This window comes from Lissotriton helveticus, chromosome 6 (genome assembly GCF_964261635.1).
Source record: "Lissotriton helveticus chromosome 6, aLisHel1.1, whole genome shotgun sequence".
Classification (NCBI taxonomy): Eukaryota; Metazoa; Chordata; class Amphibia; order Caudata; family Salamandridae; genus Lissotriton; species Lissotriton helveticus.
Genome location: NC_136067.1, coordinates 1,777,357,753 through 1,777,373,805, shown reverse-complemented (window position 1 = coordinate 1,777,373,805; position 16,053 = coordinate 1,777,357,753). Strand labels below are relative to the sequence as shown.

The window sequence follows — 16,053 nt, the reverse complement described above, 5'->3', positions numbered from 1 at the left end:
GTAAGTCTCTTTTAAGATTTTAATAAAAGCAATAGATTTCTCAAAGCCTAACCAATCGGAAAGAATGAGGTGGTGACCTCAGGCTGCATCCTCTTCTTGAATAAGATAATGCCATAGGCAATAAGTGGAGAAAAGATGTGGCCTTCTGGCTCTGATATTCCTAGGGCTACCAGTTAGTTTCTGACATGATAGTCATTATTTGATACTCCTAAGCTCATGAACCTTTGGCCATTGTAATCAGATTGGTTAGTTAGTTTCAAAAGTTCTTCATTTGACATAAACCCTACACGTACATTTTCACATGCATCATGGCAGGTCCTCCTTTGATATTCCTTCTGCTGAAAAAAAATACACTTTAGAAACATCACACTTTTCTACATCACCTGAATCTGTGCAGATCACAGCACCCTTTGGCTTCCTTTGATGTACTAAACATGGAATATGGGAAAAAGCGACGAACGGGCTGCGCAATGGGCTTGTAAATAAGCCCCACAGGGTTTAGTAATGCCATTGTATTTTTATTAAATGACCCTCGCATATTAGATTTTATAAATGCTCCAATTTCCGTCCCATTGTAGGCTGATTAAAATAGAGACACGATCATCTCCTGATTTTCATGTCCGTTCAAGTCAACAAGGGTGTAGATTCATGTCACTAAAATCGGCTGCACACTCCTTCAGTGCTAAACCTAAAACAAATAAAGGAATTATTTTGCTAATGTTTTGTGATCCTGTTTGAAATGTGTGTTGTATACGTTGTTTGTATTGCTTTGTACTGCCCTTTGAAAAGTCTTCGGTCCTCTTACCTTTTATTTTTTCCTCCTTGTAGGAAAGTAGGATCTGCTTTTATGGTTACCCCCACTTTTTGCTTGGTGCTAAGCTGGTATTGAGTAGTCTGACTGGGATCCTGCTAATCAGGACACCAGTCTCTCTGCTTTCTCCCCTAAATTGTTATGTTCAGTACTTAAGCACATCCCAGATTGGATACTGAGCTACCCTTATATGTCCCTAGTGTATGGTACTAAGTTACCCATGGCAAAGGTATCCCAGAGGTCCCCCATGGGCTGAAGCATGTATTATACCACCCATGAGAGGCCATTCAAACTGTAAATACAGGCCTGCCATTGCACCCTGTGTAAGCTGGTGCTAGAACCACTTATGAAAGATAAAGAAGATAAAGGTCTCTCCTATATCTAGGGTCATTACACTTAACACCTATAAGTCACCCCTATAGCAGGTCTTTACAATCCTGAGGTCTGGGTGCTTGGTGCTAGGTGTGAGCATGTCCCTGCAGGAGCAGGACACCCCTACAGCCTACGTAGTCCATTCTCCTGGGTTGTAAGTAAAGCAGCCATTTACGATATAGAGGGGCACAACGTAATTACGTGATGTCCATCTCGAAATTGGCTGCAACGAATCCTATCAAGTTTGGTATCAAACATGTTGGAATCATACTCCACACTATAAACAGTGTGGGACGTATGATTCTACGCACTGGTACAGGCCTCTGTTAGGCTCTCAGTGCTCCCTGTACCAGCCTTCTAGACCCAGACAGCACAACATGGCTTCTGCCGAGCAGAGACATGATTCTCCCTTCCTGCTGCTGGGTCAAGGTCTAGCAGGGCAAGGCAGAACAATAGGTATCCTGCCACAGGGTGATGTGACCACCTCCCAGACATGATTTAGTCTATTGGGGCTGGGTGGGTGTGCTTGCCAGTGACACTCACTCTGCATAAGGGGCACATTTGGTGCCTACTTGCATAGTCGTGTTCAAACCAGCGCTCTGACGTGAAACTGGACAAAGGACATCGGAGTATCCTCCACCCTGTCCAAACCTTCCCTTGGGAAGGTCCCCTGAATTATACCAACTCTTTCCTTAGAGTACTTAAGGGCTTACCTGGGTGTAGGTCCCTAGATTTGTCGTGAGACAGGATTTAATTTAGACATCACTTCAACTTCTACCATCTGGGCACTCTGGACTTGACTGGACTTTGTTTGGGCTTGACTCTCTGAAAGAATGCCTATGAATACATATGACTGGGTGGGTAACCTGATGTTCTTTAAGGTCATCATCTACTGTTTACTGTGCTTTGAAAGTTGATACAATTTGAATATGTAATGAAAAATATGCTGTAAAATTCACCATTTTGGTCTGTCGTTTTTCAAAATTTTCTTGGGGGGAGAAACCCCCCAAACCCCCCTAGTGGCCGTCGGGCTCGCGCGCTGTGCGCGCTCGCTACGCGCTGGACGGGGGCTGGTCTGCTACGCCCCGGACGGGGGCTGGTTTTGCTAAATTTGCCAGGGCTGCTTTCAGTTCCCAGTCCGGCCCTGCTCCTTACCCCAACTCCAAGCGATTGTGCCCAGCTGCTGGAAAAAACCTAGGCTTAATTCACTTCAGAAAAAGCCTACAGTTGATAAGTTCATCTTAGCTATCTTGAGAAGGCCTATTACCAGCCTTCTCAAAATGTTTGGAGAAACTGATCAACACCCAGTTTGTCCAAATATCTAGACTCTAACCAGTTGCTACATCCATCTCAGTCGGGCTTTTGCCCTGGGCACAGTAAGGAAGCAACTTTGGTTGAAGTAGCTGATACCATCAAGATAGCAGTGGACCCAGGGAAGCAGGCAGCCCTTCTGCTTTTAGATCTATCTGTAGCATTCAACACGGTCTCCCGTCCTATCCTTCTTCAGCGACTGAGTAACGTCGGGAGAGGTGGGACTGCCTTGGCATGGTTTAGATCATATTTGTCTGACGGAAGACAGTCAGTTTGGATACCACCTTTTACTTCTGACCTGAAAACTCTTAGGTTTGGAATCCCTCAGGGCTCAGCCCTGAGCCCCACGTTATTTAATGTATGTATGACTCCACTAGCAGTGCTAGTAGAGTCATTCAGGGTACAGGTTGTTTCCAATGTTGACGACACACACATCGTCCTCACTTGGGATAGTAATACTCCCAATGTCTTGGATCAATTTGTTGCATCTCCGTCAGCAGTATTTCAGTGAATGGGACAGAGCAATCTCCGATGTAACACCAGTCAGACTGAAGTATTTGTCTTCGGCTCCCCTTCTCCTATCTGGGGTGGGGATTTCTGGCCCAGCTCTGCTCCTTCACCTCCCACCCCCATCACAGTGGCCCACGATTTGGGGGTAACATTTGAGAATGATCTTTCCTTCAGGTCTCAGGTGCACAGTGTGAAAGAAGTCTGCTTCAACCTCTTGAGATCCCTGAAAAGAAGTTTGGTTCCGGCACAGTGCAAGAAAACATTTATTTACGTGGCCATGACCTCAAGGCTGGATTATGCTAATGTGCTATACTGGGGTCTCTCAGTGTACCAACTCAAGAGACTCCAGTTGGTGCAGAATGCTGCGTCCCGACTTCTTCTACTCCGATGTTCTGCTCCGACCTTGTGTGAGGGGTAATCAAATGATGGTATTCGGAGACTGTTGGACATGTATGATTTCTGTGTATGTGCGAACGAATGAGTATGCATTGGTTTGATAGAGGGAGTGTTTTTTATAGTGTTAATTTTGTGCCTGGGTTTTTCGTAAAGTTTTGCATATTTTTGAATATTTATTGATTGTATATATTATGATTATCTGTGATTTGACATAATACATTTGATGTATTTATCTTATAAACAACTCTTGTTTGAAAATGTTGTTAGTTTTTTGACACTTTATTGCATCAGTGGGGGTATGCGACTTCCTTGTGCTTAGTGTATCAGTGACAATTCGCTTTTTCTCAATACTTTTCAGGCAGTGGGGTTTCTTTGAGAGTTTTACTGGTCCCTCTCATGGGTTTACATTGGCTGCTGATCTGCCAAAGGGTCAATTTTAAAGGGTTGCTGATAGCTCATAGAGCTTTTTACAAGGCCGGCCCTTACTATTTTGCCAACTGACTCATCCACTACGGTCCTATAAGAGCTTTGCGCTCTTCAGATGCCTTGCTGGCTGCAGTACCCAAAACTAAGAGGAAGAAATGGGGCGGCTCCTCCTTCTCTGCCCTTGCCGCCTCTAGTTGGAATGCTCTCCCCAGTCATCTACGAGCCACTAAAGACAAGAGCTCCTTTAAATGGTGTCTAAAAACCTGGCAGTTGAACCAGACCTTTCAACTCGCTCGCCTTCTGATCAATGGTTACAGGACCTTAGCACCGGGACACTCATACAAGTTGCTGTGCGCTCTATAAAAACCTAAATAAATCAAATTTGCACAAGTTTTTAATTTGACAACAACATAAGCTGTAAATTCAACAAATGTCATAGCGAGGCAAAGTAATAAGGGATGGCCAAAGGTGATTAGGGTATACCATTTTGTCTTTCTAATAGGCTAAGACATCCAAATCACCAGTAGTTCCTAGAAAAAACGTAAATGCTATTGTACCAGCAAAGTAAATACACCAAAGAACAAACATTGTCTCAATTACAAATTACAGGTGGTCAAGTCGCTTGTTCAGTCTAACAAAAGGATTGCTTTCTACCCAATCACTACAGATTCATGGGGAAAAAAAGAGAAAAAGTTAACGTTCACAAAAAGCCATGGTTTTGATGGATAGAATACAAGCAAAGGAAAATGATGAAGAACACATGATAGCATATTGTTGAAGGGGGCACGATCACGCTCCATAAGAACAAGTTACTTACATTCAGTAACACTTTTTCTGATGGGTATTCTATTTAACTGCAGATTCTTCACCTTTAGAATATCCCCAGGCATCAAACTGAATCCGGAAGAATTTTCAGCATGGAGCCAGTAGGTGAAGTCACGTTGCTCTGTGTCAACCCCGCACTGCCCCGGAAGAGACGTCTGGAGACGCAAGTAAGGCTAATCAAGGGTGCTGATGCCAATTTCTTGACACAATCTGCACCCATGAACGTGGAGCTCAACGGACCAATTATTTGCTCTTGTGTGCAGATCCTCGATTTGGGAGTCTATTCCACAGAACAGAGGGGTGGGAGGGTGTAGAGGAATCTGCTGTTAGCTAGAGTATCCGTCAGTAAGGTAAGTTAACTTGTTCTTCTGATGAATACTTCCAACCATACTTTCCTGACCTTTAAACTGGATATTAAAGCAGTACCTCCCAAAGCTGGAGTCTCTTTGCAGTGGACTCTAACTAAAAAGTTGATCCTAGCAGACGAAGTGTCTTTCCCTTCAGACCGAAGTGTTAAGACAGAAGTGCTTCACAAAGATATGCAGGGATGCCCACGTCACAGTCTGGTAGAGAAGAAAGAGAGAGACCCGTTGTGCCAATGCAATGGTAGCAGCTTTGGCTCTGGTGGAACGAACTCTCAGACCATCCCAGTCTGCTCCTTTGCAAGTGTCGAAAACCCAAGGGGCACCAGTATAGCTGAAAGGGAGTACCACAAACTGAAAACACCCCCAATCCACCTTGAACCTCCTGCCATGCACGTGGAACTGCAGGATGCATATATATAAACCCATGTACTGCAAGCCCAATCACAACTTCCAGTGTCCTGGGTCGAGGGCGGAAAGAATCTGAATCAATGTGACCATTGTGAAATTGTCCTTCCACAGAAGTCATTCATGGGTCCAAGGTCTACGATAGGCCTGGGCCCCTGTCTGTTTTCAGGACAAGGAAATGAGGTGAAAAACAACCACGCTCTTCTCTGAATCTGGTACCTGTTCTATAGCAACAGGAACATCTCATGCAGCACGATGGACATATTGTAGAAGGAGCTACACAAACATCTGTGGCCATTTCTACAATACTAAAGTGCCCTGTGAGAGCAAGAAGCAGATGCAATATGCCCGTTTGAGCCCCAAGGGCAATTTCTATAATACAGCCCCTGTTTAGTGTGCTTTTTGTGAAGGTGAGAGAAAAAAACGTTCTTGCTCCAGGGGGTGGAGAGTTATGGCCTGCTGCCAACTCTATTTAAAAAAAACATAATCCCTGGTGTCTAGTGTGCTTTCTTTCCCACAGTTAGGCCATGTTAGAGGTGAGGGGTTGCATGCCAGCAGCCGAAGTCTTTAAGCTCCTGCTAGTTCCAGTTTTAGTGTGAATCGTGCAATGCAACTCACTGAAAATGAAAAAAAATACATCTTAGGCTTTGAAGAAAGCTTGCATGTGATTCTCTGCCCTTAGTGTAAGGATGTAATGTTCTAGAGGTAGTGCGGGAGACTCCGCTTCTATGGTGAGGACGAAACGGTTCTGTCATCAGCACGGGCGTGTGCTGAGGATGGAACCGTTCCATACTCGCACATGTGACAGGAAATACCTCTGTTGCAGGCACCAGAGGGATTTCCTTTTGCTGAAATTAGCCACAGGAGTTGGGGTAGAGCTTCCCCAGCACCCAATGCTAGTTTATTTTTTTCACTGACATGACAACGGCGCGCATGGCAGGCTGACATCATTACAATAAAAATGAAAGTGAAATGAGTTGATCGCCTCATTTCACTTTTACAGCATCAGTGGTCGGTGGGCTTTCTCAGCCCCCAATCACCGATTCAGGCAGGAGAGGTATCATTGGAAGGGGAGAATCTCCCCTTTCCAATAGCACCATTCTCCAGTGGATCCCAGTTCAGGGACTGCCAGAGGAGGGCCATCTCCAAGCAGGAATCCACTCTACTAGCCACCAGGTAGACATTTTTCCTTGTGGGGAACGGCCCCTTGGGCAGGGGGCGCTCCCCTTTATTGGGGACGTATACTGGCCATTTTCCCCCATTCCCAGGGGGCAGATTGACAATATTTCTAAGCCTACCTGTCCCAAGGGGGGCAGAATACCACTAGCCAACCAGGGATGTTTCATTTTAGATGTTGAAGAGTTAACCCATGGGCATGGGACACTCCCCATTATTGGGGGCAGTATCCCCCCCCGGGGGGCAGATCGGCCATATCATTAGGCTGATCTGCCCCCAAGGAGGGCAGAAAACTACTAGACACCAGGGATTTTAAGAAAATGCATGTTGGAAAGTGGCCCCTTGGTCAAGGGTGGCTCTCCATTACTGGGGACAGTATTTTGGCTGTTTGTTGCCCACCATCCTGGGGGGCAGATCATCTGTATTTTTAGGGCAATCTGTCCCCAAGATTGGGGTGGGGGGGGCAAAAAAACCAGTAGATAGCAGGGATTTTCAGAGAATACATGTTGGGGAGGGGCCCCTTGGGCAAGGTTCGCTCCCCATTATGGGGGCATTATTTTCTCTGTTTTCTGCCCCCAGAGGGGCAGTAAACCACTAGACACTAGGGATAGTTATTTTTCATGTCATGGAGCAGCCCCTTGGGGAAGGGTTCCGCGCCATAATTGGGGAAATGTTTTAGTTGTTCTCTGCCCCGTCCGCACCCCTTGGGCAGACTAGCCTTTTTTTATTTGTTGAGTCTGCCCCAAGGAGGGAGGAAAACTACTAGATACCAGGGAATAAGTTTCTGTTTGTCTGTGAACTGAAGTTCGGCTGAAGGTCTGTGTGTACTGGTACTTGGCTGGCAGTGTGTGTAGACTGGTGCTTGGCTGGAGGCGTGTGTGGACTGGTACTTGCCTGGCAGTGGGTGTGGACTTTGGTTTGGCTGTATGTGTGTGTGTGTGAGAGCGTGTGTATTTGTGTGTTGCGACCAGCAGCAAGTCACTACACACACACCGCCACTGAAACGCCAGTCCACACATTCCACCAGCTTCCAGGTGGTGTGATTTTTGTGTCTGAACTGGCATCTGGCTGGTGGTGTTTGTGTGCTGGCGGTGTGTTGATGGCTGGTAGCCAGTATGTGTATTGACTTGCTTGAAGTGTTTTTGTAAGTTGTCTGAGGTTTAGGTGTATGGTGGTGTGATTGGTGTTAGTTCTGTTGATGTATGAGAGCGATGGGCCCTTGAATGGAGCAGTTTGTAAATGTAGGTGTTGAATTAGTGTTGGGCCCGCAGATTGCAGTGTGAATGGTTTTCTGTGTGTAACTCATGAAAGGCATGTCAATGCACTGTAAACCTGTTGCTGCCTTGCCATGGCTTTACACCTCATGAGCTGTAGGTCAGTGGTTGTCAGATCAACAATGAGTTTTGTGTATTTTATTTAGTAAAGCCAATGGAGAATTACATTTTTTATGACTCATTTACTTACCTTCATGCCAAATCCAATCAGTATGTCTGTCACTGACAAGTGGATGGGTGTGCAATAATGTTTTGGAATTTGTACATGCTTTACTGTCAGTGCATACTCTCTCTGTAGTGAACACCTTCTGCCCTCACATTGTTTTGGAAACTGGTGACTAAGGGAGTAATATGAGGTATGATTTGTGTGGCTCTCACAAGGGTTACTTACCCAGAAGCCGGTGTAAATTTGATTCATAGACAAAAACATATTTTTTCCTCACATTTCAGTGTGGGACAGTTGTGGGATGACCAGGCCGGCACAATTTCCTAGCACCCAGCGTTCCCCCACGTCTCCTGATAAAGATCCTACCTCACTTGTGTGGGTGGGTCAAATGCACATGACAGGGAAGGGCCCAAAAAGTATTGTGAAGACATCAAAATTATCTACAACAAAGCGACCTAGTTTTGCAAGGGGGACACCTGCATTTTTGGTCCCGGGCTCTGCAGCCATCCAGAGAAAACTACCAAACTCAAACATATCTGAAAACTAGACATCCGGGGGAGTTCAGGGAGGTGTGGTTTGCGAGGATTTCCCAAATTTACACAGAATTTTCCTGCAAACCTCAAATTTACCTAAAACAATAATCACATTTTCGTCACATTTCTGTATGGGAAAGTTGTGGGACCATGAGGCCGGCACACATGTCTTACCAGCCAGTGTTCCCCCAGGCCAGTCAATAAAAATGCTGAAAAAAAGTGCTGAATTTAGAATTTTGTCTACTTTTTAGAAATGTATAGCTTTCAGGGATCCGCCATTGCTTTCACACCCATTTCTACCACTAACTGGAATGTGGTTGAAAGCACAAAACATAGGAAATATGGGCTATATCCCAGTAAAGTGCCAAAAATGTGCTGGAAAATGTGGACTTCTGCTTCAAGTCTGTCTGTTACTGAATGCTGGAAGGATGGTGATTTTAGCACCACAAACCCTTCGTTGATGTAATTTGCAAGGGGAAAAAATAGACACTTTCGTCTGCAGCACTGTGAAAGGGGAGGTCCGAGCGACCCGCGAGCCGGGATACCTTGACAACTGACCCTCCGGCGTCCCTGACGACCAGGACTCCTCCTCTTTTCTTTCCCATGCAGGAACCGGAACAACTCAAGGCGTCATACAACAACCCGGAAGTGAACCCTGATGACCCCGGAAGTCCCGCCCCCATCTACAACCCAACGGACAGAAAAGCCGCCGACGAAGAGAGGAGAGCGCTCTATGCGGTGGACTCGTGGCAGGAGACAGCGTGCGGAGAACCTGGGACCGAGAGCGGACAGTGCCGGAGTGGAAGCGAGGAAGAGGAGGACGTCTGGACGGAAGACTGGTGGAGTCCTCCGGAGGTGGCTGGAGAGCGGCCGCAACTCACCGGAGAGTTGCGGCGGGGCACGTGAGTACCCTGTTACCGTTGTTATCTCCGTGTCCCCCTGTAGATAATTGTATAGTGAATGTATATAGATCCCCTTACGGAGTACCCACCGCTGCACTGTGTATACGTAGGAACTCACTTCACTTACACCTCAGTGTAAATAGAGTCCTTGCACTTCGCCCTCACAACTGCACATTCTTCCCCTTCCTCTCTCGTCTACTCCTCTCTTACCTCTTCCCTTTCCTGCCTCCTCCTCACGGTCTCCTTTGCCCTGCACGACCCGGTGGTTGGTGACAGTGCTGCGACGGTCCACAACCTGTCAAGGACTAACTGCCCCTTCCCTCTCTCCCTTTTACCTCCGAGGCAACACCGGATCCCGACCTGCAGAGCCGAAGCCATTCCGAAGACCAACTCATCCCTTCAGCGGAGATCGGACTTCCATCCTACCAAACCCAGCCTTATTCCACATCCTCCTGTTTAACCCGTTGTTGACAATAAAATAACTGCTGCAATAGCGCACTATATCCGGCCTCCACGTCTGTTATTCCGGTCCGCCCGCAACCCCAGTCCACACTTGGTGTCAGAAGTGGGATCCGGAAGCATGGAGGCCGCGGTTAAGCAGTTAGCAGAAAGTCAAGAGCTGCTAGGGAAGATGATAGAACGCTTCCTGAAAACCGCTGAAGACGATCGTGGCCAGCTTCACGACGTCCTAAAGGATCAAGGAACCTCTCAGGACCAGGCTCTTGGGAGGCTGGCCGACGTCATGGGACAACAACGGCCAGCCGCCTCCCTCCCCTCTGTGGTCCTGCAAAAGTACGTTTCGGGTGAGGACCCGGATTGCTTCTTTACAAACTTCGAACGCCTGGCGCAGGCCGCGTCATGGCCGGTTGACCGATGGGGTCACTACTTGGGGCCCCTGTTGACGGGGGAACTGCAGGCGGCCTACCAACAGGCGAACGTTCAGGGACAGACTCCATACCAGGATATCAAGACCTGCATCCTTGAACGCCTAGGGATCGATGATGAAACGTATAGGGTTAGCCTACGGCAAGCCCGTGAAGGACCCCAAGAAACACCTCGAGCCCTGTCCTTTCGCATCCAGGATCTGGCCAACCGATGGCTGAAACCGGCCACCGCCTCAAAGGAAGAAATACTGTCCAAAATATACTTGGAGCAATTCCTCGCCTCTCTTCACCCTGCGACCCAGAAATGGGTACGACAACATGCTCACCTAACGCTAGACACGGCTGTCGAAATCGCAAGCGCATACAGCCGAGCACAGGAGGCGCAGAAGAAAGACGAACACCATCCCCGTCTGCCATATGGAAGTCACACTCGACCCCAAAGTGCCGGTCCCCGAAAGCCGGACCCTGTTCACTTGTTTCCCTTTCCTATAGTGCCTCGACCTAACCCTCCTGGTCCCCTGTGCTATCACTGTGGAGGACACGGACACATAGCCAGGTTTTGCCCCCAAAAGGAAGAACCCATGGAGGTCGGGTTGGCCAGGAACTATGTCTGCCTTACCACAGAGGCTAGCCCGCTTCCTTTCCGGTGTCGAGTGAAGATTGACGGCCACCCCCTGATGGCCCTCGCGGATTCCGGCTGCAGACAAAGCGTTCTACGACCCCAAGAGTTGCCCACACCTATTGGGCCACCGACCGGCACCGTGGACATTCAATGTGTTCATGGGGATACCAAGAGGTATCCCACCACCAGGGTCAGAGTCCAAACCTCCTCAGACGAAGGACATTCCCTTACGGTGGGGTTAGTCCCAACCCTGCCAGAACAAGTAATTTTGGGGAGCGATTACAGCGGCCTTCCTCGTCTACTGCACGACGCAACAGACACACTAGAAAGATGGTGGTCTGAAGCCCCTTTCTATCAAAGCGCCCCCTCCGTGGAACCAGCCGCCAAAACCACGAAAACCAGAGGCCAAAGGAGGAAAGAGAAAAGGATCTACGCGGCAGCCTATCCCGTTCGCGTGGACGACCATCCCTGGGAAACTGATCAAGAATACCGGGCGGCCCAACAAGAAGACCCGGTGCTGCAGGACGCTTGGGCACGCGCCCTCGAAAACGAGGATCCGCTACAAGTATGTCCTTACTTTTTCAAAAAGAATGGGCTGTTGTATAGAAAGGGGGGACCCAATGAAAACCCTCAGCTCCTCGTTCCTGGCCCCTTTCGCGACAAGGTCTTGTTCCTGGCCCATAGCCATCTGTTAGGGGGACATTTCGCAGACGAAAAAACAGGGCAGGCCCTTTTGGAAAACTTTTATTGGCCGGGGGTGTACAAACAAGTGGGTCAGTACTGCCGTGAATGCCCCGAGTGTCAGAAAAACAGTCGATACCGGCCACCAAGGGTACCCCTCCAACCCCTCCCTCTCATCGACATCCCTTTCAGTAGGGTGGGGATGGACCTCATAGGGCCTATGTTACCATCAAAGAGCGGATGTAGATATGCTCTTGTCCTTGTGGACTACGCTACCCGTTTTCCGGAGGCCGTCCCCTTACGGCATCCCACCACTCAGAACATCGCCAAAGCCCTGATCTCTATCTTCACCCGGGTGGGTTTTCCCCGGGAGATTTTGACTGACCAAGGCACCCCCTTTGTCTCCTCCCTTATGCGTCAGGTTTGTTCCCAGCTCGGCATCAAACAAATCAGGACCTCCGCCTACCACCCCCAGACCGACAGATTGGTGGAGCGGTATAACGCCACCCTAAAAGCCACCCTGAAGAAATTGTTCGGACTGGAGAGCCGTCGCTGGGAAGAAATGCTGCCCTTAGCCCTGTTTGCCATAAGATGCAAAGTGCAGAGTAGTACAGGCTACTCCCCCTATGAACTCTTGTATGGAAGGCCACCCCGGACCCTCTTAGATATGGCCCGGGAGGCCTGGGAGGCCGAACCGGATCGCACCAGACCTCTGCCTGAATATGTGGCCAACCTCAAGACCCACTTAGGCCAAATCCGAGAAATCGTAAGACGAAACCTGATGGCCGCTCAGACAGCACAAAAACGCCAGTATGACCGAGGTGCCAAAATGAGGTCCTTTGTTCCCGGAGACTTAGTGCTTCTCCTTCTCCCCTCCTCCGACCACAAGCTGCTAGGCCAGTGGCAAGGTCCGTACCCGATAATTCGACAGGTGACTCCGGTAACTTACGAAATTGAATTGGATCACAACCGCAAGCAGAAACAGATATTCCATGTGAATCTCTTAAAACAATGGGTAGGACCGCAACCGGTACTTGCCAGTGGTCGGTGTCCGGAAAGCCTGCCATTTGAGTGTTGTATGGACCCTGACTTACTTGAATGCAACAAAAACGAACTCCGCACTGCTCTAACCCCAGTACAAGCAGTGTTTTCCTCCCTACCAGGGCGCACTACAATCCTGGAGCATGCCATCCACACAGAACCGGGGAAAACGGTGAGACAGCGACCCTACCGAGTCCCTGAAGCCCGCCGAAACCTGATCAGGGAAGAGACCAAACAGATGATGAAATTAGGCATCATAGAACCGTCTTTCAGCAGCTGGAACTCGCCCATTGTTCTAGTCCCCAAACCTGATGGCTCCACAAGATTTTGTATTGACTTCCGGGAGGTCAACAAGGTATCATGTTTCGACACCTATCCCTTACCCCGGGTGGACGAGATGATAGAACGAATAGGCAAAGCGAGATATATTAGCACCTTGGACCTCTGCAAAGGCTACTGGCAGATACCCCTGAAAAAGGAGGACAGGAAGAAAACGGCGTTCTCCACGCCGGATGGCTTGTTCCAATTCCGAGTCATGCCCTTCGGGCTTCACGGCGCCCCGGCAACATTCCAAAGGGCCATGAACATTGTCCTACGACCGCATGCCCAATACGCAGGAGCATACTTGGATGACACCGTCATTCATAGTGATAACCGGAAGGAACACCTTTCCCATCTAAGACAAGTGGTCGCTTCCCTGGGACAGTACGGGTTTACCATCAATCCCACCAAAACCACTCTCGCGGCCACATCCGTCAAATATCTGGGTTATCTTCTAGGGGAAGGAGTGATCAGACCGCAAGACAACAAAATAAAGGCCATACAAGCCATCCCCTTCCCTCAGACCAAGAAAGACCTCCGTGCATTCCTTGGGCTGTTAGGGTACTACAGGAGATTCATCCCGAACTTTTCCCAAACAGCGGTCCCCCTGACCGACTTACTGAAGACGAGTACACGAACAGAAGCTGAGCTGCAACACCCGTCTGCCCAAATGTTGACAGCCTTTCACGAACTTAAACATTCCCTGGTGTCTGAGCCAGTCTTGATCAGCCCTGATTACTCACGCCCTTTCATCCTGCAAACAGATGCCTCGGATCAGGGACTGGGAGCCGTTCTTTCCCAGAAAGACCCAACCGGGCAGGAGAGGCCCATACTCTATCTCAGCAGGAAACTGTTCCCTCGGGAGGTCAACTATGCTGTGGTGGAAAAAGAGGCCCTCGCCATTAAGTGGGCAGTCGAAAGCCATCGTTATTATCTAGAGGGGCGTGAATTCATACTGTACACAGACCACGCCCCTTTGGAGTGGATGGCCCGAAACCGAGGTCACAACGACCGTGTGCTGTGCTGGTTCCTAACCCTGCAGCCCTATAGGCTCAAAACCCTGCACCGAAAAGGGGTCGAGCAGGGAAATGCAGATTACCTTTCCCGGTATCCCCCTCCCCTCTCCCCCACAAGAAAGACAGCTAGGGAAAGGGGATGTGGAAGGGGAGCGCTGCGCAACCCTGCAGAGCGACCCGCGAGCCGGGATACCTTGACAGCTGACCCTCCGGCGTCCCTGACGACCAGGACTCCTCCTCTCTTCTTTCCCATGCAGGAACCGGAACAACTCAAGGCGTCATACAACAACCCGGAAGTGAACCCTGATGACCCCGGAAGTCCCACCCCCATCAACAACCCAACGGACAGAAAAGCCGCCGACGAAGAGAGGAGAGCGTTCGATGCGGTGGACTCGTGGCAGGAGACAGCCTGTGGAGAACCTGGGACCGAGAGCGGACAGTGCCGGAGTGGAAGCGAGGAAGAGGAGGACGTCTGGACGGAAGACTGGTGGAGTCCTCCGGAGGTGGCTGGAGAGCGGCCGCAACTCACCGGAGAGTTGCGGCGGGGCACGTGAGTACCCTGTTACCGTTGTTATCTCCGTGTCCCCCTGTAGATAATTGTATAGTGAATGTATATAGATCCCCTCACGGAGTACCCACCACTGCACTGTGTATACGTAGGAACTCACTTCACTTAACTCAGTGTAAATAGAGCCCTTGCACTTCGCCCTCACAACTGCACATTCTTCCCCTTCCACTCTCGTCTACTCCTCTCTTACCTCTTCCCTTTCCTGCCTCCTCCTCACGGTCTCCTTTGCCCTGCACGACCTGGTGGTTGGTGACAGTGCTGCGATGGTCTACAACCTGTCAAGGACTAACTGCCCCTTCTCTCCCTCCCTTTTACCTCCGAGGCAACACCGGATCCCGACCTGCAGAGCCGAAGCCATTCCGAAGACCAACTCATCCCTTCCGCGGAGATCGGACTTCCATCCTACCAAACCCAGCCTTATTCCACATCCTCCTGTTTAACCCGTTGTTGACAATAAAATAACTGCTGCAATAGCGCACTATATCCGGCCTCCACGCCTGTTATTCCGGTCCGCCCGCAACCCCAGTCCACAAGCACTTTTTCCCCAGTTTTCTCCAAGAAAAAACAAAATTAAGCCGTATTTTCGCTAATTTCTCGGTACCCTCCAGGGGAATCCATGAACTCAGGATACCTTTAGAATCCAAAGGATGTTGGATAAAATGATACCTTATGCGGACAACATGTTATGCGGAAATAAGTGCAAACTGCCCCAAATAGCCCAACAAAAAAAAGGCTTAGCACAGTGGGGCTGGGGGTTGGAAGGAGGCCTAGCGAAGGGGTTAAATATCACATCCTCCGCACTTAAGTGGCTAAAAGCCTATTGCAATGTTGTTTAACTCAAAATACTGGCCTCTCTCTTCCTTGCATCCCATAAGAACCCAACTTGCAAGTTTCCCAATAACTTTTAACACAGAAACCCCATTTTCTCCCAACCCTTGCTGTATGATTTTTGTAAGTCGGGTTCACCCTAGCTATACGACTGTAAAATTTAGACAGTACTAATCATATGGTGGGCATTGGTCTTCACAGCTTTGGCTCATATTGGCCAATAAATAAAGGTTTACCTGTTCGAAGATCATACCCTTCGGGCTGGCACAGGCCGTCCAGGATTATCTGCAAAGTAGGTCCTGTTGTGTTCAGCTTTTTTGCAACATTTTCGATTCCTTCAGCGCGGATTATTGCATTGACCCTGTTGTGCATTTCTGGTTTTCCGATGTCAGCAGTTCGACCGTCAATGAGAGTTAAAAACCTAAAACAAGCACATCAGAAGTGACTAAAGTGCATCCGGTCACGCAGTCATGCCTTCCACACACACATTCTAGGTACAAAGAGGTGACTTCAAAGACACTTCTTATCCACAACGTTTTACATATTTTCTCATGTTCGGACATTATAAGTTACACAGCTGGGTATTTCACTCTTTCTACAGTCAGAAGATATCTAACAAC

General features: G+C 48.9%; 1 protein-coding gene across 1 annotated transcript in view; it reads right to left on the bottom strand.

Moving 5' to 3' along the window:
- Nucleotides 1-16,053, bottom strand: part of SRBD1 (S1 RNA binding domain 1) — a 781,048-nt gene that overhangs the window by 26,037 nt on the left and 738,958 nt on the right. The window contains exon 21 of the mRNA XM_078649673.1: nucleotides 15,670-15,854. Within this exon, the coding sequence (XP_078505799.1) occupies nucleotides 15,670-15,854 (185 nt within the window). The remainder of the gene's footprint in view (nucleotides 1-15,669; nucleotides 15,855-16,053) is intronic.